A 23,123-nucleotide genomic window follows, 5' to 3' on the forward strand; every position below is an offset into this window, starting at 1 on the left:
ATTTTTACTAAAACAGTTGCATTCCACTTCAGTTATCCGGATCCCAGTAATCAACGTCACTTGACAGATGATTTTCAAGAAATCTTTAATATTAAACAATCTCTGATACGTGACTGTCCGTAATATCATATAGCAGAAGCTATAACATAACCTAAATAATATATAGGCTACAAGTGTTAGAAAAATTTTAATTAACGACGATGACATAAAAAAACATGAATAATTTTAAAAGGAATAGTTATTGAATGTACAATTTTCAAATTTGAATGTTTTAGTGGTTGGTGGTTCAGTTGATGTTATATTGTACGTGTGCGTAAAAGATGTGGAACTCATTGATGTAGGCCTACATGGTGTATTCCTCAACTTATTCAGGATTTCCGAATGGTGTTCTTCATTTATTTGTAAATAGGATTTCGGGAAGATTCATAGGTATGACCAGTGATCTTTATTAATTCTTATTCTTGAATGCCAATGCGAGTCATATTTGAAACTGCTGTGCATCGACTGGAGTGGTTTGTAATTTTCTGTTTTATTATTTTTTTTTTGACATTCAGACCAGCGCAGTTTGAAATGTTGGCAAACAAAGAAACAAATGCTAGGGACGCGATAAAATTAAACAAATGCTAGTGACGCGATAAAATTGTGCGATAAGCAGCCATGATTGGTTGAAATACGTCCTTTCGTATAGATTTTTGGTCAAAAGTAGTATGACGTAGTAAAAGTGTAATAGTCAGTATAACATTACTTTGTAATACGAAACAAAACAAGTCCGAAATACATTACTAATGTATACTTTCCTACACTCTCCAGTGAGGTACCTCACAATTTTAGTTTACTTACTTTTCTTGAGTAAATACCGTGTTTCTTCTGGTGTATACATCATATTCATTTGATGGGTTCCGCGAGGTAGATCTTGCGAGATGTATTCCGTTAACAGAATGAGAACAAACCAAAGTATGAACGTTCTGTTTGGAGTTGTGATGAAAAGAGATCCTCCAGGCTGGAAAGTGGACAAGATATGGTTTGCTTACAGAGAGTGTAAAAATCACAAAATTATCACACATACTTACAGACTCAATTACTCGTGTCTTTATATTTCAAAGACATGCATATAAATTGGTTAGTTGGTTCTCTACCAAGCACAAATATCTTTTAGAATTGACGAGATTTTAGGTGAGAAATTCAACTCTTGGAAATGTACCTCGCATTCGTATTATCATGACTGTAAATCTGAACCGCAAAATTATCAGTATTTTTTTATAATTCAATTTAATTCAATTTATTTGGCCATTAGACATACAGTTTTAGGCTTCGTCAGAATACATTGAAAAAACATATAAATACATTTAAAAAACACTAATAATAGAAACAGTAAAATTTAAGTAACACATTGAAAACATGAAATAATTTGAAACTTTTAAATTGAAGAAAACTAACTAAATTGCAATTAAACTTATTTATTAAAATACAATTTCATACAAATTTGTGTTGAAAAACTCAGCAACAGAATAATAATTGTAGCTAATCTAAATAACTTTATTTATTAAAAAACAATTCCGTGTGAATTTATGTTAAGAAACTCATCTACAGAGTAGAAAGGATTAATTAAAAACCAATTACAAAATCTAGCTTTGAAACTATTGGTTGGTAACTTATAATATTGACTGGGAAGCTTATTATATAATTTCATCCCCATGACAGAAAAATATGTACTAGTTTTATGTAATCTACAGTATGGAATATTAATTTGTTCACTATTTCTAATTTCATGATCATGTATATTGGCTATTAATGAGAAATTGTCTATATTTTGTCGAGTATAAAGGACTAGGTCGTATATATATATAAATTTATGACAGTTAATATCTGTGATTGTTTGAAAAGTGGTCGACAATGTTCAAGATTGTTTGATTGACATAGAATTCTAATGGCTTTCTTTTGCAAAATCAAGACGCTTCCAATTTTGCTACCATTTCCCCAGAAGATGTCTTACTGAAACCATGAGGCTTAATCAATATTCAGGATATTTTATTGAATTGATCATATATTTTTCGGAATTTCAGTTTTTATGTTTCATATTGCATACTTAAAAACTGACAAATTAATTAATATGGAGACATCCGGGAAAATAGGATACGATAAATCTTGCGTAGTTAATTGAATATTCGATTTATTGACCCATTCCAACACGATAAATACAGAAAATTAACTAAATTTGAAACCAATTCGTGTGATATTTTTATCCAAACGATCATAGATCAAGATGCATAATTTTGATATTATATCTCGTAATAAATAAGATTTTTAAGAATATCCTCTGAAAATCTGCAGTAAAATAGTGACATCAAAAACTTTTTCCTTGCATTTTTATTGTACCCTGTTTTTTGACTATACGATGCAGGCTTTTCTTAATTGTAAGTTTTAGTTGCCATGGTAATATTTTACACTGCATAGGTACAATCAGGACACAGTTCAAAATACAAGGAAAAAGTTTTTGATGGAACTTTAGTAGATTTCTAAACTTCAATTAAAATGGACAGATGGAGAGCAGTGATGTCCTAGACCAGTGATGTCAAAGAAAGTGCATTTTTCTGACCTTGACGTCGTGAGCGGGCATCAAGCGCAAAGTATGGAAAGAGGAAGTGTTGTGTATATGAATAAGCAGCCTGTTGGATTAAGAAAACAGTGGTGCACAAACTTCAAACGGAAATTGAAATGTTATGTCGTTATTTTTATATGGCTTCTTTATGTTTGATATTACCTATATTGTGTGTGAAACAAAAGTATTAATACCAATTTCTTAATATTGCAGTTGTGTTTTAAATGTTAATAACATAATAAAAGGTTAAGAAGGAATATTCACATAAATTCCATAGTAGCACAACTATACTCTACTAAATGGATGAAGCACATAATTCATAAAGAAAGTGATATCCCCCCAAAAAAAAAGAGAGAGAGAGATTGAGTATCACATGATAATTTGGAATTGATATTGATCGCACCTTCAGCCTCATAAAAGTAATCAATAAACTAATCAAAACAATATTACAGTACAAAGCAAAGTTACCTAGGTGTTGTATATGTGTTTTAAGTGTAACTAATATTCCATAACAAAACTCTTATCGCATTATGCTCTTAAGGTGACATTGGTGAGCAACTTCCTATCATCAGAATATTAAATTATTTTCTCGAAGTGTGCTGAAGCTATAGAGCTGACATTTTTACAACACATGGGCACGTATCTTTTGCTTATGATGTAACAGTAGTTGCTTTGTTAATTCATTTTCTTACAAACAATTTCCATGCGAACATTTTCAAAATTTTCAATACACTATCTTCAGTAATACGTATTTACGGTATATTAGATTTACGAAAATATTCTGTAAGGCTACTAAATAAATACATCTATATCTGAAAATTTCATTTTTATATAAAAAAAAGTTGAGAAAATATTTCTTTTGAATAAGAAAATCAAACTTGTGAAAAATTAGCATTAAAATTGAAACTTACATTCTTATAATGCACTTATACTTCTCAGACAAATCTAAAAATTAACATGGATACAGTTTTAATAAGTTCTCTTCCCTTTATCTATTGAATCAGTGCTGGCCATCCCTGAATATAGCTCGACCAAGCGGCATATATTACCTCTTTCGTCTGTCTCTTTTCTTTCCTCTGTAAAGCGTTCAGGCTCTCCTAAGCTCTAAAGCGCGCCCTTGCTCCTATGGGCATCAATTGACATGACTGTCCTCGACTGTCCTAGAGCACGTGCTAATATACTTTTCCCTTCCTGATATGAATGATGAAATAATTAAGTTCCGAGTGATGTTCCCTTATAATTAATTAATGCTCGGATTAGATTTATGCCTAAGATAATTTATCAACAGTAATCTCACTAGACGTTTTGATTTATCTAGAGAAAATCAAAACTCGAGTGGGATTTAATTGACTATTACACGATTAGAAGAAAGTATATAAAGATTACAAGTAACGAAGTACTCCAATACAATAAAATATTAATTGACTTACGAAAATACAACTGTCTTCAAATGTATTATTGTACCATCTCAACATTACAAATATTACGCTAGATGCATGCTAGATGGCAGTAGTGAGTTATGAATACCAGAGTCCGTGATGATTACTAGCAATGCCTTCTCGTCGATAAGTTCTCGATCTATACACGATGGCAATGTTAGGGTACTAGTCAAGAAGGCTTTGTTGATTCAGTTTCATTTTTATTAAAACACTTGCATTCCACTTCAATTATCCGAATCCCAGTAATCAACGTCACTTAACAGATGATTTTCAATAAATCTTAATATTAAACAATCTCTGATACGTGACTATCCATAATATCATATAGCAGAGCTATAACATAACCTAACTAATATACACAAGTGTTAGAAAAGTTTTTATTAACGACGAGGACATAAAAAATAAACATGAATAATTTTAAAAGGAATAATTATTGAATGTACACTTTTCAAATTTGAATGTGGTTGGTGGTTCAATTGATGTTATATTGGACGTGTGCGTAATAGAAGTGGAACTCGTTGATTTAGGCCTACATGGTGTATTCAACTTATTCAGGATTTCCGAATGGTGCTCTTCATTTATTTGTAAATAGGATTTCAGAAGATGCGTAGGCATGATCAGTGATTTTTATTAATTCTTGTTACTGAATGCCAATGCGAGTCATATTTGAAACTGCTGTGCATCGACTGGAGTGATTTGTAATTATATATATATATATATATATATATATATATTTTTTTTTTTTTTTTTTTGATGTCCAGACCAGCGCAGTTTGAAATGTTGGCAAACAAAGAAACAAATGCTAGGGACGCGATAAAATTAAACAAATGCTAGGGACGCGATAAAATTGTGCGACAAGCAGCCATGATTGGTTGAAATACGTCCTTTCGTACCGTTTTATTGGTCAAAAGTAGTATGACGTAGTAAGAGTGTAATAGTCTTTAATAAACATACTATATATATATATATATATATATATATATATATATATATATATATAAAATACAGTTGTATGAACACTTTACAATGATGATAATTAAGATGGGTAAAATTCAGATATGTTTCGGAGGGTGCCCCTCCATCTTCAGTCACATTACCACGACGCTGGTAGGTGTTCGACCGCGATGTATCGTGGCTTAAAGGAGACTCAGAGACTGAGTTAAATAATTTGTCTTCCTTACCTTCACTGTTGCTGCAAAAGACTGCACAAACAATTCCTTATTGTTTACGTGTTCCAGCACTTCAGAAGCTACAATTACATCATAGTAGCCTGGATATCTTTTTGTATGTTCTTCTATGGTTTCAGAAAAATAAGTAATAGAATTACTTATTTTTGAATTCTTTTCCGCATGTATCTTCGCAACTTTAATCAAATTCTGTGATGGATCAATTCCAGTTGTTTCAGCCCCTAATTTTGCGAGTGCCTGAAATAAAATTATTTTAACAGTGGTGTATAGAATAATGTATTTCTCATTATGATTCATGAATGAAGTTTTCTTTCTTGACCAAGTTAACATCCAGCAAATGGCAGTAGAGTAATGATAGGTGGAGCTCCAGTTGCATTGTTTACGAACTCAGATGGGAGACAGTATTCATAGTCGGACTGCAAGGACAAAACTAATGAAGCAGTGGACAGAATTTCAAATGTATGTACGACGAGAAATTGAGTCCATGTACATCAGGCATGCAGGAGTCCATGAATTCGATTGATTGATTGGTTGATTGATTGATTGATTGATTGATTGATTGATTGATTGATTGATTGATTGATTGATTGATTGATTGATTGATTGATTGATTGATTGATTGATTGATTGATTGATCTATACATGACCATTGTATATATATGGATGTGGACGTCAATTACATAAGAAACACAATAAAACTTAAAAACACTACAAATTAAAATACGGTACATTTAAAATAAATAATATAATCAAGTAGTATTTCAGATATCATAATTTGTGATTTAAGAATTCTTTTACTGAGTAAAAACTATGATCAGTTAAAATCTGTTTAACTTTCATTTTAAATTTTTTATAAGATAAAGTTTGTATCTGCAATGGTAATTTATTAAAAAAACACAATGCCAGTATAAACAGGCGATTTTTCATATTTCACAAGTCTATGATTTTTTATTGAAAACAGACGTGTATTTCGTGTATTATAATTTTATTATGGTAATCTAAATTCTGATTGTATTTATTCTCAGTCTGTTTCAAGAAAATTAGGCATTTGTAAATACAAATGTATGGAAATGTGAAAGTTTTACATTGCTTAAAATAAGGTTTGCAAGAGTTAAAACTCTTTAATTTAAAAATGGATCATATAATTCTTTTTGTGAAATAAATATTCTATTAGCATTGGTGGAGTTACCCCATAAGAAAACGGCATAACTGAGATATGCATAAGCAAATGAGTAGTAAATTGAAATCAATATTTTGGTGTTTAGTATTATCTCTCAGTTGCAAAATAGCAACTGAATTATTCCAAGCTAAATACGTATTATTATTATTATTATTATTATTATTATTATTATTATTATTATTAACTTGTGAACAGAGCTCTCAAATGTCAGTGCATAGACTTATTTTGCAATGCATCGAGTCATTTATCTCATGTTCAATTGTTATTGCACGAAGTACAGATACTGTATCGTAAATAACGTCGGTTTTCACATTTCAGCGAATTTCCCTGGAATTAATGTAATTATGGAAGTAAAAATATTACTTTCACTATTATTATTATTATTATTATTATTATTATTATTATTATTATTATTATTATTATTATTATTATTATACAATTTACACAGAATTAATTAATAAATAAGACTACATATATCACGTTTATTTAATACAATTTGTTAAATTATAGAATAAACCAAATATTTCACAGTGTTAAGTACCACTTCTTAGCCCTCGATATGCAGTGTTTTTTTATATTTATTTTTTCCTTCAAATATTGGCCTCTCTCTTTGTCTGTCTGTCTCAGTTTGTAATTTACGTGATAGGGTTGTATTCTAATCTTGACATTGCGTCATTCACCCAATCGTCCCCATCTAGGAGTGAAGCACAGTGACTATTGTATAAAATTTTGCCACCTCACCATGGGATGTTATCTACATAGCACAGCATGGTAACGATGATGATTAAGGGAACAGTGATTAAATGCGGTAGGAGAAACGGGAGTATCCCGCGAAAGTCTACCATCAAGCACCGTCTTTTCCCATCATAAACTTAACCTGCGCCCGCCGTGATTCGAATTCAGATTACCTCCTTGTAAAGCCGACGCTCTAGTCGTTAGGCTAATGGTGCGCACTCACAAAAAATGACCTTGATAATTAATAGTAGGCTAAGTATTTTCCTTCGCTTAATTTATCAATGTGACTATGTTTTCTTTGTAATTTAATATAACGGTAGGCCTATCTTTGATACAAGTCATTTTTATTGTTTCTCTCTTCATTATGTTGTAGTCAGTAATATTATTTCTGATACATTGGGAATATTCATTTCAGATGTTGAAAATATAACACATCCCCACTAAAATTGCCTTAAATATCGAGTTACAATATGATTATTCTTCACTTACCTCAGTCAATATACCCCCTCCACATCCAATGTCTAGTATCTTCAGTCCTTGCAGTGGTAGAGGAGACTGTGATTTTGGTAAATCAATCTGGCCTACTTCTAACAAACCTTCTATAATTAATGGAATCCTGTAAAAGAATATTATTATTAGACCTCGCAATTAATAATTTTTATCTAACGCAGCGTACCTTGACACAGATTCCGCATCTGCCTACGTTTTTGGCACTTACGATTAATCTTGTTCTGAGGTTGGGGCACCCACTAGGTCGAATTCTGATAATGAAGCTAAATACATATTATTACTATTATTATTATTATTATTATTATTATTATTATTATTATTATTATTATTATTGGGCGAATCCAGAAATGCATATAGAGTGTTAGTTGGGAGACCGGAGGGAAAAAGACCTTTAGGGAGGCCGAGACGTAGATGGGAAGATAATATTAAAATGGATTTGAGGGAGGTGGGGTATGATGATAGAGACTGGATTAATCTTGCACAGGATAGGGACCGATGGCGGGCTTATGTGAGGGCGGCAATGAACTTCCGGGTTCCTTAAAAGCCATTTGTAAGTAAGTAAGTATTATTATTATTATTATTATTATTATTATTATTATTATTATTATTATTATTATTATTGTATAGGTATTTAAATGTAAATACTTCTTCTCATGCCCAATTTTTATACAATTGAATATATATAACGTATTTAGCTTCATTAACAGAATCCGACCTAGTGGGTGTCCCAACCTCAGAACAAGATTCTCATAACTGCCAAAAAAAGTAAGCAGACGCGGAACCTACATCATTGTATATATTATATAGCAATTAATTTCTGTCTTCACAGTCGCAATCCAGTAATCCTCTAGCTTCCATCATGCCAATAACACCTTCTAGTCAAGTTTTCTTAGCTAAAATCCCAGATCAAATATAACAGATTGATCACTCTTATGGGGTTTGAAGGCAACAACTTTTATCAGTTTCTTTATCCTATCACGATAACCCTTTATTCAGGCACTTTATTTTTGTTACTTTAAGAGAATGTTTTCTTTGTCGGTCCCATATCTATGGTTTATAATGGATTATCTCTATGCTGCCATCTAGCGACAGTAGAAGAAATCATTTTATAACTCCCATTTGAATTGCATTGAGCAACTCTGCTTCCATCTAACTGTCGTTACTAACCGACATTGGAGTTCTTGGTTGTTGTTCTCTTCTACTTGTTGCAGTTTTTAATATGGGGATGACCAGTCTGTTGTATATGTGATCAGGGCTAAAACTCAAGGGATCAAAACTGTTGTCCGGTGACAAAAACCGGAAACAATATTTTTCGGAAATAATGAATTGGAAGTGGAGGATTGTTCCCCGGAAATAGCAAAGGTCTGGTCATCCTAGCTAAGGAGTTGCGAGAAGGAAAATCATATAGAAGACAAAAATAAGAGTGCAGTTAATGGAATAAACACTAAAGTAAATGTGAAATGCACTCTACTCGTAAAATTGTTGAGATCAAAATATTTTAAATTGTTTTAATATGTGGATGTATTTACTATTATTGAAATATTTGTTTTGCTATTTGTATTCGATGTACCTTAACTCATTGTAGGTATGCAGACCTTTCATGTTTCCTTTTTCATCCCACCAATAATTTGATAACTTGCTAAACAGTGTTACTTGATCTTCATCAATGGTAGACCCATCAGCACCATTGGCTGTCTGCTTTAGAAACGTGGTTGATCTGTAAAGAGATATAAACGAATCGGGGATTACAGAAACAGCACATGTCATGAACAAAGCTCCGATCTTGGGGACTTGTGTGTCGTGTGCTTGAGTAAGGTTACAGGCATAACGTACACAAAGCTCACGCTGTAAGTGCTCAGGGACAGTCGTTTGTACTAAGAAAGTGGTCACATCGAATGGCAAGAAGACGAACGAATAAACTGTGTCACGTCGAAGCCAATGACATTAAGAGAATTACAGGTAAACGGTCTGTTTGAGGAATTAGAAAATACGTGTTATTCGAATGGGTGTTATGGAAGTTTGAAAATGCATTTCTTAAATTTTAGGTACAGAATTTCGTGGAGGAATTCTGAGGAGATACATTATTTTCTTCTAATGCAGAGTTTATATCTTGTAAGTTGTACCACACATAAACTAGAGCTGGAAACGGGCATTCATTGAAAGACATTGCAGTCCTTTAAATTGATGGAGAATTTGTCCATAGCCATGGATCAAGTCGTAGAGGGACCTTCCCTAGTAGTGATACACTAATTGAAAACTATTTGCGAGAAAAATTTAGGATATACTTATCTTTCTCAGATACGAGATCTGCTGAAAATCGAACAGGAAACAGTGACAGTGAAATATTCAGTATTTTATTTAGGCCCAAGACTTTATAATAAAATTTCAAACCATTTTCCAAATTAGAAATTTTTTAAAATTGAAACTTTTAAAAAAGAATTTTGTAAAATTATCCATGATATATAATAGTAACAAATGTACCTTTTTTACCTTTTATTTCTATCGACTATATTCATGTTTTTATTGAATATCACTGGCTTCTGTCGGATTGTCAATTTATATTAAATGTGTATTTTTCTCTAGTTTTCCCTTTCTTCTTTATTCTTGCTCTTGTGTTGTACTTATTGGTTTGAATTAAGTTAATTACTGTATTTAGTAAACTGTCCTTGTAAATTTTATGTTATATTATTCACTAAGACCACACCGTACACGAGCCTGACTCTTACGGTAGTGGCTAGAAACATTTTTATTTTATAAATGCAATTTGTACTCACTAGGTAGCTAGTTAAAATAAATAAAATAAAAAAATTAAAGTTTGCTCCCGTCACTTCATGTGACGTGGAAATAAGTTTCCTTCGTTTCAAATCATGTTTAACTAACAGACGAAGAATTTATGGGTTCGAAAATCTTCGAATGCATGTAGTCATACACTGTAATGAAATGTACAGAGCAGAACTGTAAATTTGATGTATTTTGCATGTTTATTTATATATATGCTATAAAATTAGATGTTTCAACCTATCATAATATTATCATTATGTTGTTCCAGCCAGGAACCACTTTTATAGCAGACCTGACAGTACCTCCGTGCTGGAAGCGGGAGTTTGTTGACATTGAAGTCCGGTCGCTTAGCCACGTTCAAAGACACAAGTCCCCAACTTCCGAGCTTTGGTCATGAAACTAAATTTTTCAGTACACATAAAAAAGCGGTATTACTGGTGGTAGAACACATCATTGGTTATAGTACTGGCTTCTTCAGACAGAAGTCCAATAGATGTGTCGTTTTATACCAAATTTATTGGAATCTAATGGATTGTTAATGGAATAAATCAATATACAGACGTGGACAAATTATTAGACTAAATTAATTATATGTGCAACAAAGCTGTATTTATCGGCAGAAATAATGAAGAAAAATGTATTTTGCGCAGTTATAATGAACAGAAAATTGAGTCTGGAGGTTACTGATATTTTGTGAACATTCCTTTATTCTTTATTAACACGTTGATTTTGTCAGGGATGCTGGAAACCAAAGTTTGACACTTTCTTTGAATATCAGCATCATTTAGCCAGATATCAGACAGTGCTTAAATGAGTCCATGTTTTGTTGTAAGCCTCTTTTTGTTCACTTTCTTCTTCAGTATAGATCACAGGTTTTCAATTTCGTTCATGTCCGGTCTTCTTGCAGGCCATGGAAGAACAGACTGTTGAATATCTTCTGCAGTATATGATTAAAACACAAGTAGTACCAACATAGCCAGATAAAATATACTTAACCATTGGAAAAGTATACCAGAAGATGTAAAACAATCATATTTACAACAATAGAGACTCTGTGAATTACACTGATAGTTGATATGACGAATTACATTATGTTTCCAAGAAAAACGTTTTAGTCTAATAATTTGTCCACGTCTGTATGTATATATATATATATATATATATATATATATATATATATATATATTAGCTTGACATGTGCTGTTTCTGCAAGGAATCAAAATTGTAGTATAATAATTTCAGTTTAACTAAAGTTTATTTGTCAAATTAGGGATATAATATATGCATAGGCCTATTGTGTACTTAATACATAAGTTCAACATATAAATGAACTTATTTTTCCAGAGTAGGCCACTGAAGAATATTTTTGTAAAATTGTTGATATTCATGTGCTATGTAACGCATTAGTTTGCGTATATCGTCAAGCTTTTCTCTTTGAATTGACACGATTTTGTCTGGGTATGCCAATGAAGAATGTACATACTGTATTTCTAAGAATACCGGAGCAAAGAATACCATTTTGCTATGTTCTGAATAGTTTTCCAGAAAAACGTGCATTTTAAAATACATTAATTATGAGAAATTATGTCATATGTTCAGAGTACAACTTTTGTGAACATAATTCACATAGCTTATCAAATCTTGATAACAGCATTTATTTCGAAACACTTGTAATGGTGGGGAGTACTTGGTGTCACACCTATCTAATCGATAAACTAGTTCAAGACGTTGTAGTTCAAACTTGTGACACTCAAATAACAAATGTTGGACTGTTTGCAGGGAGTCATTACATTCATAAATATTTCCGCTTTCTGTTTCTATCTTGAACCTTTCGAAATAGCTACCAAACTTGTCATGTCCAGATAAGCATTGAGGAAGAACAAAGTTTGGTTGCATTAATTTAGAATTTACTCTATCCTAAATCGTAAGGAAGTATAATTCCCTAGTTAAAGCTCCCTTTGTGCTACGAACCCAGTAATCATTCCATTCCTTAATTACACATACTTTTAAACGCTTCTTCACATAAGACATAGGGCATCAGTTCGCCATTAAATTCCTGTTTAATACAATGTAATTTTGCCGTGCCCTCAATAGTTTTAGCTTTAGCAAATAGTCCTTTCAACTTCAGTTGTTTGGTTTTTAAATTAATATCATCTCCTGTTATAAGAATGAGATGGATTTTTAATGCCCAGTTTCTGAAAAGACAGTTACCTGTACATACAGAGTTATCTATGATTTAACGTGCTTATATGTTCAAAATGAGTTTCCGAAACCACAGTTATCGTCATCTTTACACTTATCTGTGCTTCAACTGGTAATAATTGTGCTTCGGCCTGTAGTTACCTGGCTGTTAGTACTGATTCGAACAAATACCGACATGCGACGCTACTGCATTACTGTTTTGTAAGCTATAATAACCTGTATTAATAATATAGATCATAATAAATTGATTTACTATATTATCTGTATAGTTTTAAAATTTGCCGTTTTATTTACGTAACTTACGGTAAATGTTTTACTTTCTATGACATATTAGGATAATAATGTGTGTTTGTAAACACAATTTTGAACATCTCACGTTTAATTTTCGTCATCAACTAAAGATTCTATGTCGTCAGTCGAGGAATATTTTATTCTTGGGTATTCTACCAATGCCAATGGTATTTCGGTCTCTGAAAAGTCGATTTGAATAGGCCTACATGAAAGCATTCGTGTGGACGAATGTAAAATATTTTGACATGTTTATCAATATGGCTGCCATAGCCACCACAGGTGAATATGGTTGCAGTTTTGAAGCAGAAGCTACATCTAGCCCTCTTCACCACTGTTCTTTACATCGATGATCACGCCAAATACCAACAATTATTGCCTTTTTAATCATATTACGATTGAGATGGAAGTGTACATGTACACTATCGTTTATCACACGGTTCCTTAATTAAAAAGCCTTACACCTACCTGTACAGAGCTCAGTGTGTACTTGTCAACCATATTACTGTTGAAAACTTCTGCAAACAAAAGTAACTATAAATAACTAAAAAATCACTAACAAAATACTAGTGGAGACATCTATGGACGACAATAGATACTGAACTTGAAGTTACCTCAACTGTTAGTTACAAGCGCTGATAAATCTACATTTAACTTTCCGGAAACTCATGAAAGTTATCAGTGCAGTTAAATTTATAAGAGCAGTTAAGTAACTGAGAGTTAACTGAGTCTACCAAAGACCGGGAATTAGTCTTTTGCAGCAGTGACAAAACATTGTGCATCGTAGACGACAGCACTCCTCTGTCGTACTGTACTTCAGTCCACACATGTCTTTTCAACGCCCCACCAATTCCATCGACTGGTCCCTTTCCATGGGCCGTTGCAAAATAATTCCAGTATATGTTTGTTGTACACTTATTTGGCAGTGTCTTCAGAGTTGAAACAATGTAGATCTATTTATTTTTTAATTGCGATGATGGACCAACAGACCATATTTCAATTCTTTCTGTGGCAGGTTTGACTTCTTGAAGTATTCTGTCCAGATATGGTATTACTGTTTCTTTGGAACATGTAAGATTATCAGAGACAATAACTAAGCATTTCATATCACCTGACTGCCAGAGTAGAACTGTGAAGAGACTGACCTGAATTTGACACCAATGTGCACTCTGAACTTCGTCTTGTGATGTGCAAGTATAATTTTCAGCAAAATCCACATGCATCATAGCCGTTTCATTTGAAGCTTTAATATTGTCTTTCATGTCTGTAACATTTAGCTCGATTCTTTTTAATACAGCAGTGCTGAGTAAATGTTGGCATCATCTTCAGCAGATAAGTGATGAAATAATTCTGTGTCCCTTCCTCTAAAGCTTTTTGCAGCCTCCCATTCTCTAATGTCTTCCATTCATACCATTCCATTGGAATATTGTCCATAGAGATGGAAGGAAAAATCACTAGCAGCGATTTTTCACCGGTGATTAAAAAATCACTTTCACTCCAATGAGTGAACTGTTCATTAACCAGTGAAACAGTGATCAAGAGGTGATTCACTCACTGCACCATAAGCAACTGTAACGTATCACTATTTCCTAAGTGATTTCAACATACAGCTCAATGTCTTACTTGCAGTCTTCTGCCACCTGTTGAGTAATTTTTGAACTGCTTGATATTACATGGATTTTTGTTCTATTTAAAATTGTAATGATTTGTGATGAAGGAAAACATTGAAATTTCAGTGCTAAGTTGAACAACTTCGTAGGGGTTATAAAAATTGGGCAAGAGTAGTTTTTATGAAGAATTGCCAATTTATGACTCCTGTGATATGAATATATTCATAAACAGTGGTTTTACTTTGCAGCTTCAAACACTTTCAACATAAAAATCATTCGATAGTTAGCTATAGTGTAGCTATAGCCCTTCTGCCCTTCTTGTTTCAAATATAACACTCTAGAGGTCCATGAAAGCAATACTAGGGAAACCACCATTTTTCTATTAATTCATCCTGGACCTCTCGCATGTTACGTTGGTAATTAGCAGATTAGCGGGGCTTTAAAAATGTTATGGTGGCTCACCAATGAGGCAAAAATTTCACTTGTCAGCATGGTGGAATTGCAGAAGCGTAATGATAAAAAGTCGGAATTTTTTTCATTCCAATAAAAATTAATTAGACCTAGTAACAAGTAGGGGGCCACCGGCGTAGCTCAGGCGGTAGCATTTTTGCCTACTGTTCCGAGTTGCGCTCAGGAGTGGGTTCGATTCCCGCTTGGGCTCATTACCTGGTTCGGGTTTTTTCCCAGATTTTTTTTTCAACCGTAAGGCGAATGTTAGGTAACTTATGGCGAATCCTCGATCTCATCTCGGCAAATACCATGTCATCACCAATTCCATCGACACTAAATAACCACATAGTTAATACAGCGTCGTTAAATAACAGAAGAAAACGAACTAGAATATGCTGGCAAACGTTAAAAGATTTTTAATTTGAAAGTATTTGTACTTGCAAACTAAAGCCACGTGTTTATCATTATATACATTTCACAAAAGCCAGATAAGCTAAAGAAAATTTTGCCTTCTTAGATGTAGCTTTCCTGGAGAATAACCACTAATATTTACCTATTTAATAGTCGTTTAACCATACTAATAACTGTGAAACGTGTGAATAAAATGGAAGGTGAGGCTAGAATTATTATGGTTAATGTAACAATGCAGGCCTACAAATACCGCCTTTATTATATATGCTGCCAAGTGAAAATTACATTATACCGGTAATATTTAAGTTAAATATTTTTACTTCCAAATTCAACTGATTTCATCATAATATATTCTTCTGAGTTCTGTTTTTTTCTCTGCACTGTCAATGAACCCATAAGATTACATTATCCAATATTAATTCAAAACAGTTGATTGCTCGCACTTCATAGTGAGAAATCACTCCCATTCGCCCCCACTCACTAGATCACTGCTCTACTAGTGATCAGCTGATTCAAGGCCGCTCTATAGCGCAGGTCTCTCGTCATCATCACGCACCAAACATCACGTCACGTCTATATAGTCGATGAACAACTAACCTTGTCTCCTTACGCCTTGGGGCTGAATACAGTCCCTACAGTTATAACTTGTCGAAAACATAATCACTATTTCAATAACATAATATTATTAAGCAGAATTCTTCTTTCATGCAAAAAAAGTTTTGTGAATATTTTATGTCTTCCTGTCCCTAAATATAAGTTATATATATATATATATATATATATATAATCGGGGCGGCCTCCCTTGCGCCCGGACCTCCCTATAGGCGGCCCTGTCTATATAGGTATTGTGATAATTTTGAAATCGGATTTTCTTTTTCATTTAATCACATGATATTACCTTAGCCAGCGTAACAGTGCAAATAATGGCCAAAAGAAGAACTGAAGCACTCGAGAGCAGATGTCATTTCCCATGATTTGGAACGACTGTAAAAGAAAACATCCTATATTAATTACACGTAATATTTACAAGAATAAGATTTTGTTCATTCGCATGACCCTAATCAGTGTATGGTCTTTGATTTTCCCGTCAGTTTGCCTGTCCGCATAAAAAATTATGTCCACTGAATTAATATTGACAAAAATCAAAGTATTTTGTCGATAATCTCTTTCTAAAGACATGAAATTAGTCAAATCAAATTTTCGTTTAAATCTGTAGTTTTTCTAGTATGTTTTATAAGAAATAATACAATTGAAACAACAGATTTCATGTATATGCGTTTCAGAACTTGCGATAAAATCAGGGAGTATCTGTACATCCGCAGAATTGAACAATGAGCAATTACGTTTCACGTCCCCTCATGACATGGGTGTTTACAAATTGAAGACTTCGGGGGTAAATAATGAAAACCCACATTATATCATCTCGCTATCACCAACCTCATCGACGCTAAATAACCTAGTAGTTGATACAGCGTCTTTGAATAACCGACTAAAATAAAATAAAAAACTGGCGATATGACCAAAGATGTTAAAAAAAGTAAAAATAACAGCGAGGAAGAAAAAAAAAAGAATTCCTATACCTCATTTGAGGAATGGAAACACTGTATTTTTTTTTGTAACAGCCTGTACTCTTGTGTTAGAAGTCTGGAGATGTTCATGCCGCCACTTGGAGAAATATGAATAATATAGCCTACTGTACAACAATGCAGAAAGAAGAAAAGTGATCCCGGTATAATGTGTAAACTTAAAGACGAGATTAAATAAATAATTAGAAATTATATTTCATAATATATCTTCAGGAAGATAAACTTCATATAAAAAGTTTCTGTTAGCACTGTTACGTAGTTTTATTGATGTATGCATGTGTATCTGTACGAGAAAAAGAGGGAGATTATTTTAAGTTATACCCTATTATAATTATTTGTAGTAGACCTACAACAGTTCAAACCCTATACAGCTCGGTTCGAAAAATCTCGTATATGGATGTAACACTGTAAGAAACATGCCTCCCGAAAATATCTTTATTAAATGATCATATTCCGATATACTGTACCACGGTCAAGCTATAACACGGAAGGAGGTAAATGATGTCCCCCATAACCCCGTTATATGGAGATTCTATGGTTTTGCTTTGCCCCCCCCCCCCAAGGAAACGGTTCTCTCTCTGCCTATGGTGGTCAGGTACGAAGGCTGGTTTTCAAAAACTGATGGATAAGCATCGTAAATTAGTTTAGGTCTGTCCCTGGTAACTATCAAAACTGTACCGTCGTCACTAGTTGCTTTATGTTCTCGAATAATAAACTAGTCACTAAAATGATTAACACAATGAAACCTCTCCTTACGGACACCCCCAATATACGGACACTCCTCATATACGGACAAATTTTTATGTCCCAACTGAAATAATATAGAAATAATGATAAATTTAACCCTCGTTTACAGACACTCTCAGACACGGACAGCTGTTTCACAGTCCTAAAGCTTGCTTTACCTCCTGACTGCGGACTGAACTTGGATTTGAAGACCTAATAGGTTACAAAAATGGAAAATTTAGTTTTGAGAACTGTACAGAAATTCCTTAATATGAAAGAAGATAGTAAGGTCTCGTAAGCTACCACTAGTCCAGCCCTCTACCCCTTGTTAGCTGGAAGCGAGTGGATAAACAAAATCATAAAATTTAACCTGTCTGATGGGTCCAAGGTTTCCGCGATCATCAAATTGTATTCGAAACATGATAGGGTTAGTAGGATTATTCTCTTCACTTCAGTCAGTTGTTCTGTTTCGAGAGCACCTGAACGTAAAGGTTAAGTTGAAAACTGTAAACTGCAGTACTGCATAACTGTAGGCCTAGAATAAAATTGCATGGCACAGTACTGTATTTTCCTTTTTCGGTCTTATCTACTGTAGTTCAAAGTTGCAAAGAATTTACTGTAGTACAGTATACTGTATTTAGAATTAAACTACAGTAATATATTTAATTTAAAGCGTGATGAAATATATAATGCATATTATAAATTTACTGTTAGATTGGGGAGCCTCCCTCCCAATAAAGGACACCTCCCAGATGCAGACAAATTGTTATGTCCCTACGATGTCCGTAAATGAGAGGTTTCACTGTACACACAACTGCAGAATTTCCGGGCACAAAGTTTTCTCTGTGAATATACTTCGAACACTTATGCCTTCGAAATGGATCCTTCGGAAATGAAAAAGTTTAAACCGGTGGAGTTTTCTGTGATTTATAATTTGATACACAACCCAGAACACAACACATCCATGGCATCTACAAAAAATTAAGATTACTTTACTTTATTATTATTATTATTATTATTATTATTATTATTATTATTATTATTATTATTATTATTATTATTATTATTATTAGACTTCGTTGAATTGCCACACGCAGCATGCAATCAGGTTGCCGATGTACGGTAGTATAGAGGAGGTGAGCGACCGCCCGGTCTCGTAGTATAAGCAGTTCATGTTAAGAGTTGTGACCGGTCCAAATAGATAGAGCAGCTACAGCTAATGTATACCTATGTAAGCACTTGTTTTTGCATTACTGTGGTTGGAATAGTCAAAGCTTAACATTTGTTCAGTGCAGACAAGAATTCAATCAAACATACTACAATGAGAGCGTTGCTGTTCCAAATAATTGCCCCTGGAATACCCTTACCCCCGCAGCCAGTTTTGACCCGTTGGGGAAAATGCTGGATGCTGTTAATTATTATGCAGAACATTACGGCAAAATAATGGAGGTAATTGATGCATTGGATAACACAGACAGTTCCGCTGTTGCAGCTGTAAAATCATTGCCTTCTGAACAGCTATTAGAAGATATTCTGTTCATTGATTCTAATTTTAAAATCTCGTCCAAAAGCATCATCCTGTTAGAATCGTCTAAACTACAACTCTCAGAAGCCCTTAATATAGTGGATAAAGTATCACAAACCGTTATCCAAAATAACAATTCACTAATTTCAGAAATAGTGAAATGTAAGTTGAGAAACATTATTACTAAAAATTCTGCCTATTCACAACTTCGTATTATAAATGATGTACCATCAGGTCACGACAAGACATCTGAAGTTGGTTTACTAAAAAGTAGTGACTTTCCGTTCTTCAAATATGTACGTATTACATCGTGCGATGTTGAACGTACATTTTCCCAAAATAAAAACTTTTTAAGTGACCATCGGAGGAGGATACTTTGCAGTCGCTCAAAATGTACGTAACTCTTCACTGCAATGCACATATTCAAGGATGATGTATCTTACATTAAATTTTAAGAGTTAATATATCTCACTATAAAACAATTGTGTATTTACATGTTTAGACATTTCCTACTTCAATGATCATTCATTACATTTCTTGAAAGCAGGATACAGGTTTTATTGTAACCGCAGTATACTGCTCAGTGTTTACATCAGAGGCATACTCCATCCTTTGCACGCCCCATTCTCATACAGTCTATACCGCGTGCACAGTAAACCTTGCAATTCTCGTGGCAATTCCACGAAGTCTAATTATTATTGTTATTATTATTATTATTATTATTATTATTATTATTATTATTATTATTACTATATTATTATTAGTGGTAATTAAGTGAATGTGATGTATTGAATAGTAATGAAGCATATTAAACGCTACCTTGTTTTTATGTTAACAGTATCCCTTCAGTGACTGTTGAATAAACACACGGGTCAACCCATAGGCTACATACACAAAATTGTTACTTTCACAACTTACTTTAATATATCACACATTTATAGATAAGGTGTAGCTCACAACAGACTTGTTAATGATTCAATCTCACGCGATACACTGCTTGCAATTTGTTTTGAATGCCATATAGTAGGCGCCAGGGATTTCGGCAGGTGGATTTTTTTAATCTGAACACCACAGCGAGTTGTCCACCGCTACAAGATCGGTTGTTAATTGTTATATTGTCGCAAACAAGCTGCAGCTGTAATGGATAGACCATAAGAGTAAACACACAGGCCCGAGTATTCGACTCTGGACAGTCACCTCCAAAAACTAAGAAAATATTGCTTACTATAGAGAACTACAGTAGTCTATATGTGTGCATGCATATGAAAAGGGACCAGTTCCCGGCACACCGTTTTCGAGATAATTTTAGTCCCCGCTGCATAATCTTTTCTTCGTTACTATAAAGCATGAAGACAATTTATGTATATAATAAACTATTCTATAACTAATAGATTAACCGACTAATCACCTTAAATCTCCTTAAACCCTGTGTGTAGGTTCCTGTTAATCCTTAGTCAAAAGATAAGACGGCGTTTTACGAAATACGAACATTAAGGGATGGGAAATGGGAGTTCGTAATGATCAAAATAATTATAGGCCTACTGATTTATTTTTTGAACCAGCAGACATGCAGCCTTTAAATCTGAAACAAAAGCTACTTTATAAAATTGGGTTGGGCTGATCGTTAAATTATTCATCTCATCTCTCAGAATTGTTTCTATAACGTAAAAAAACGTAAAAAAAATTGAACTTCATGTACTTCCTTCAAATAACTTTTGAGGTTTTTTTTATCCCCTAACGGAGTAGATAGAAGAGAGGAAGGAGTTGACGGTTTTAAAAATTCACTCAAGTATTTTGAACTAGCCAACGTAGACTTAAAATGTAAAATGAAGGTTACTCTCTACACTTTTGGTTAAACTTTTTAGATTTTTTTTAAATATCGTCTCGTAAGGTGAAAAGGCAGAAGGGAGTGAGAAATCTCATGTCGTCCGATCTCGACAAAAGTTGATATCTCGGGATCTTTGGGATCACAGGACACGAATATGGTATTATTTTGTCCGATTTATCCCTAAAGTGGTGTAGTGGGACAAAAATGTTTCATTTATATTAAAAATAAAATATAATAATAATAATAATAATAATAATAATAATAATAATAATAATAATAATTTGCACATTTTCGAAATTTTTCATCTCCCCCAAATTGTAAGCATCATGTCTTTTTTTACAATATTTTTGCTATGTTCTCACATTTTTTAATTTTACCTTGTAAAAATAACAGAAAAAATCAAGCTGTTGGTATTGAAATTTATACAATTTGCATAACGCAAACAAACATTCTATGTTTATTCAAAAAATATTTTCTTTTTTTAAAAAATGCGAACATAACTTTGTTAAGTATACTCTAAAGAACAGGCCAGAAAAACTGTAGCAGCCTAGCGTAAAATGTGTGGAATTCTTAGCAATATGAATGCAGAGAAGTGGGCAAAAAGTACGGGAAAAATATGTTTTAAAGTTTGTGTAAATTTTAAACTTAATGACCGCCGTCTTTTTAAGGACACAGCCGCCATAGGGTTCTAAATTTTTGTCAAAGTGTAAAGTGTAGCTTCATTTTATATAAAAAATAAATAAAATTTTATTTTTTACCAAAAATGATCAATTTCTCACCCGTCCCTTTCCTTGTGATGGTGAAGTTCAGGAGGCAAAAAACGAAAAGTGAAATTGAAATCCTGGTCCTTCGTTTCAAAAGACAGCCACAAAGAAACAGGACGGAAATTGCTGACACTACTATGAATATGATGAAAAAGTTACACATTTTCTGCGTTCCGTAGTTGATAATGGGTGCGTCTTAATAAATAAAAATTTGAATCAGTTAACGGCAGATACGACAGGTGTACGAATTACCACGGTGAAAAAAATTCATCCATCACGCTCGACAATTATCAGACTGACACTAAACAACACAAGAATCGAATCGACTACTTCACTCGTGAACTATTGCTCAGAGTCCGCCTCATTGTCCAAGGATTACCATTCCTTGTAAACACATGGTACGAGTGAATTAAATCAATTAACTAAATTCTCATATTCATCTATTTTCATTAATCCTTCTGTAATATGAGGTTTCTTGCCTGGTGTGTTGAATGATATTATTTCTGTCTCTTTCGGTTTAACATTCTTAAAATCAGACGTGTCGAAGATTCCTGTTACTTCCGCAAATTCTTCTTGTACTTTCTGAGTGTTTGTTATGAACGTTTGGGAACACGATTCGACACAATTCATACCTATTTTTCGCCTCTCGCTCCTTTAAGTCATAAATAAGGAGCGGATTTCTATGTAATTAAATATTATTTTTGCGTGTGGTAAAACACAATTAACAAAGTTAAAAATTCCGAACATGAAGTTTCAAGTTTAAAACCCGAATTTTATTTCACATAAAAACACATATTTTCACAAAAAAGATTATGTAAATACATATTTTCAGGAAATCTATTATAAACACATAAATCTTGGAGTTTTTTACTTAAATAATTTTTTACAAGAACTTTTAAACATTTTAAAACTAAATCAATTATGTCACTCAGAACTACGTTATCTTTTTAAGAATTCTTGGTTGCTTCGTGTTTTTAAGCGCTGTGTGGTGTATCCGTGATCCATTTTTGTAATAGTATCGCCTCAAGTTCTGAGAACTGCTAGGCAGCATATCAGTGTTATTGTTAGAGAATAAATTAACAAGGACAAGAAGGAGAGATCTCGCAACACATAATTAGGAATGTTTATTGTTGCTGAAGATGATTTCATTCCACGCTTTGTTTGTGAAACACAACAGATAAGAGCTCGGTTATTTGAACATTATTTAATTTAAACAAATCTCTCTCCTCTCGCTCATGTCCATCAAGTAAGGGAATACGTCTTGTTGTGATTCCCTGTTATCGGCTTCGTAAATCGATATCC

The 23,123-nt window shown here is 33.3% G+C and overlaps 1 protein-coding gene and 1 long non-coding RNA gene across 2 annotated transcripts in view; one reads left to right on the forward strand and one right to left on the reverse strand.

Moving 5' to 3' along the window:
• Positions 1-23,123, forward strand: part of LOC138714990 (uncharacterized) — a 182,341-nt gene that overhangs the window by 35,876 nt on the left and 123,342 nt on the right. The window lies entirely within an intron of this gene.
• LOC138714986 (ubiquinone biosynthesis O-methyltransferase, mitochondrial-like) overlaps positions 1-23,123 on the reverse strand; it is a 44,049-nt gene that overhangs the window by 9,981 nt on the left and 10,945 nt on the right. Inside the window, exons 2-6 of the mRNA XM_069847337.1 lie at positions 16,291-16,376; positions 9,221-9,367; positions 7,630-7,756; positions 5,220-5,462; positions 841-1,000 (exon numbers count right to left, since the gene is read on the reverse strand). Coding sequence (XP_069703438.1) covers positions 841-1,000; positions 5,220-5,462; positions 7,630-7,756; positions 9,221-9,367; positions 16,291-16,364 — 751 coding nt within the window. The 5' untranslated portion in view covers positions 16,365-16,376. The remainder of the gene's footprint in view (positions 1-840; positions 1,001-5,219; positions 5,463-7,629; positions 7,757-9,220; positions 9,368-16,290; positions 16,377-23,123) is intronic.

Source organism: Periplaneta americana, chromosome 15 (assembly GCF_040183065.1).
Source record: "Periplaneta americana isolate PAMFEO1 chromosome 15, P.americana_PAMFEO1_priV1, whole genome shotgun sequence".
NCBI classification, from domain to species: domain Eukaryota; kingdom Metazoa; phylum Arthropoda; class Insecta; order Blattodea; family Blattidae; genus Periplaneta; species Periplaneta americana.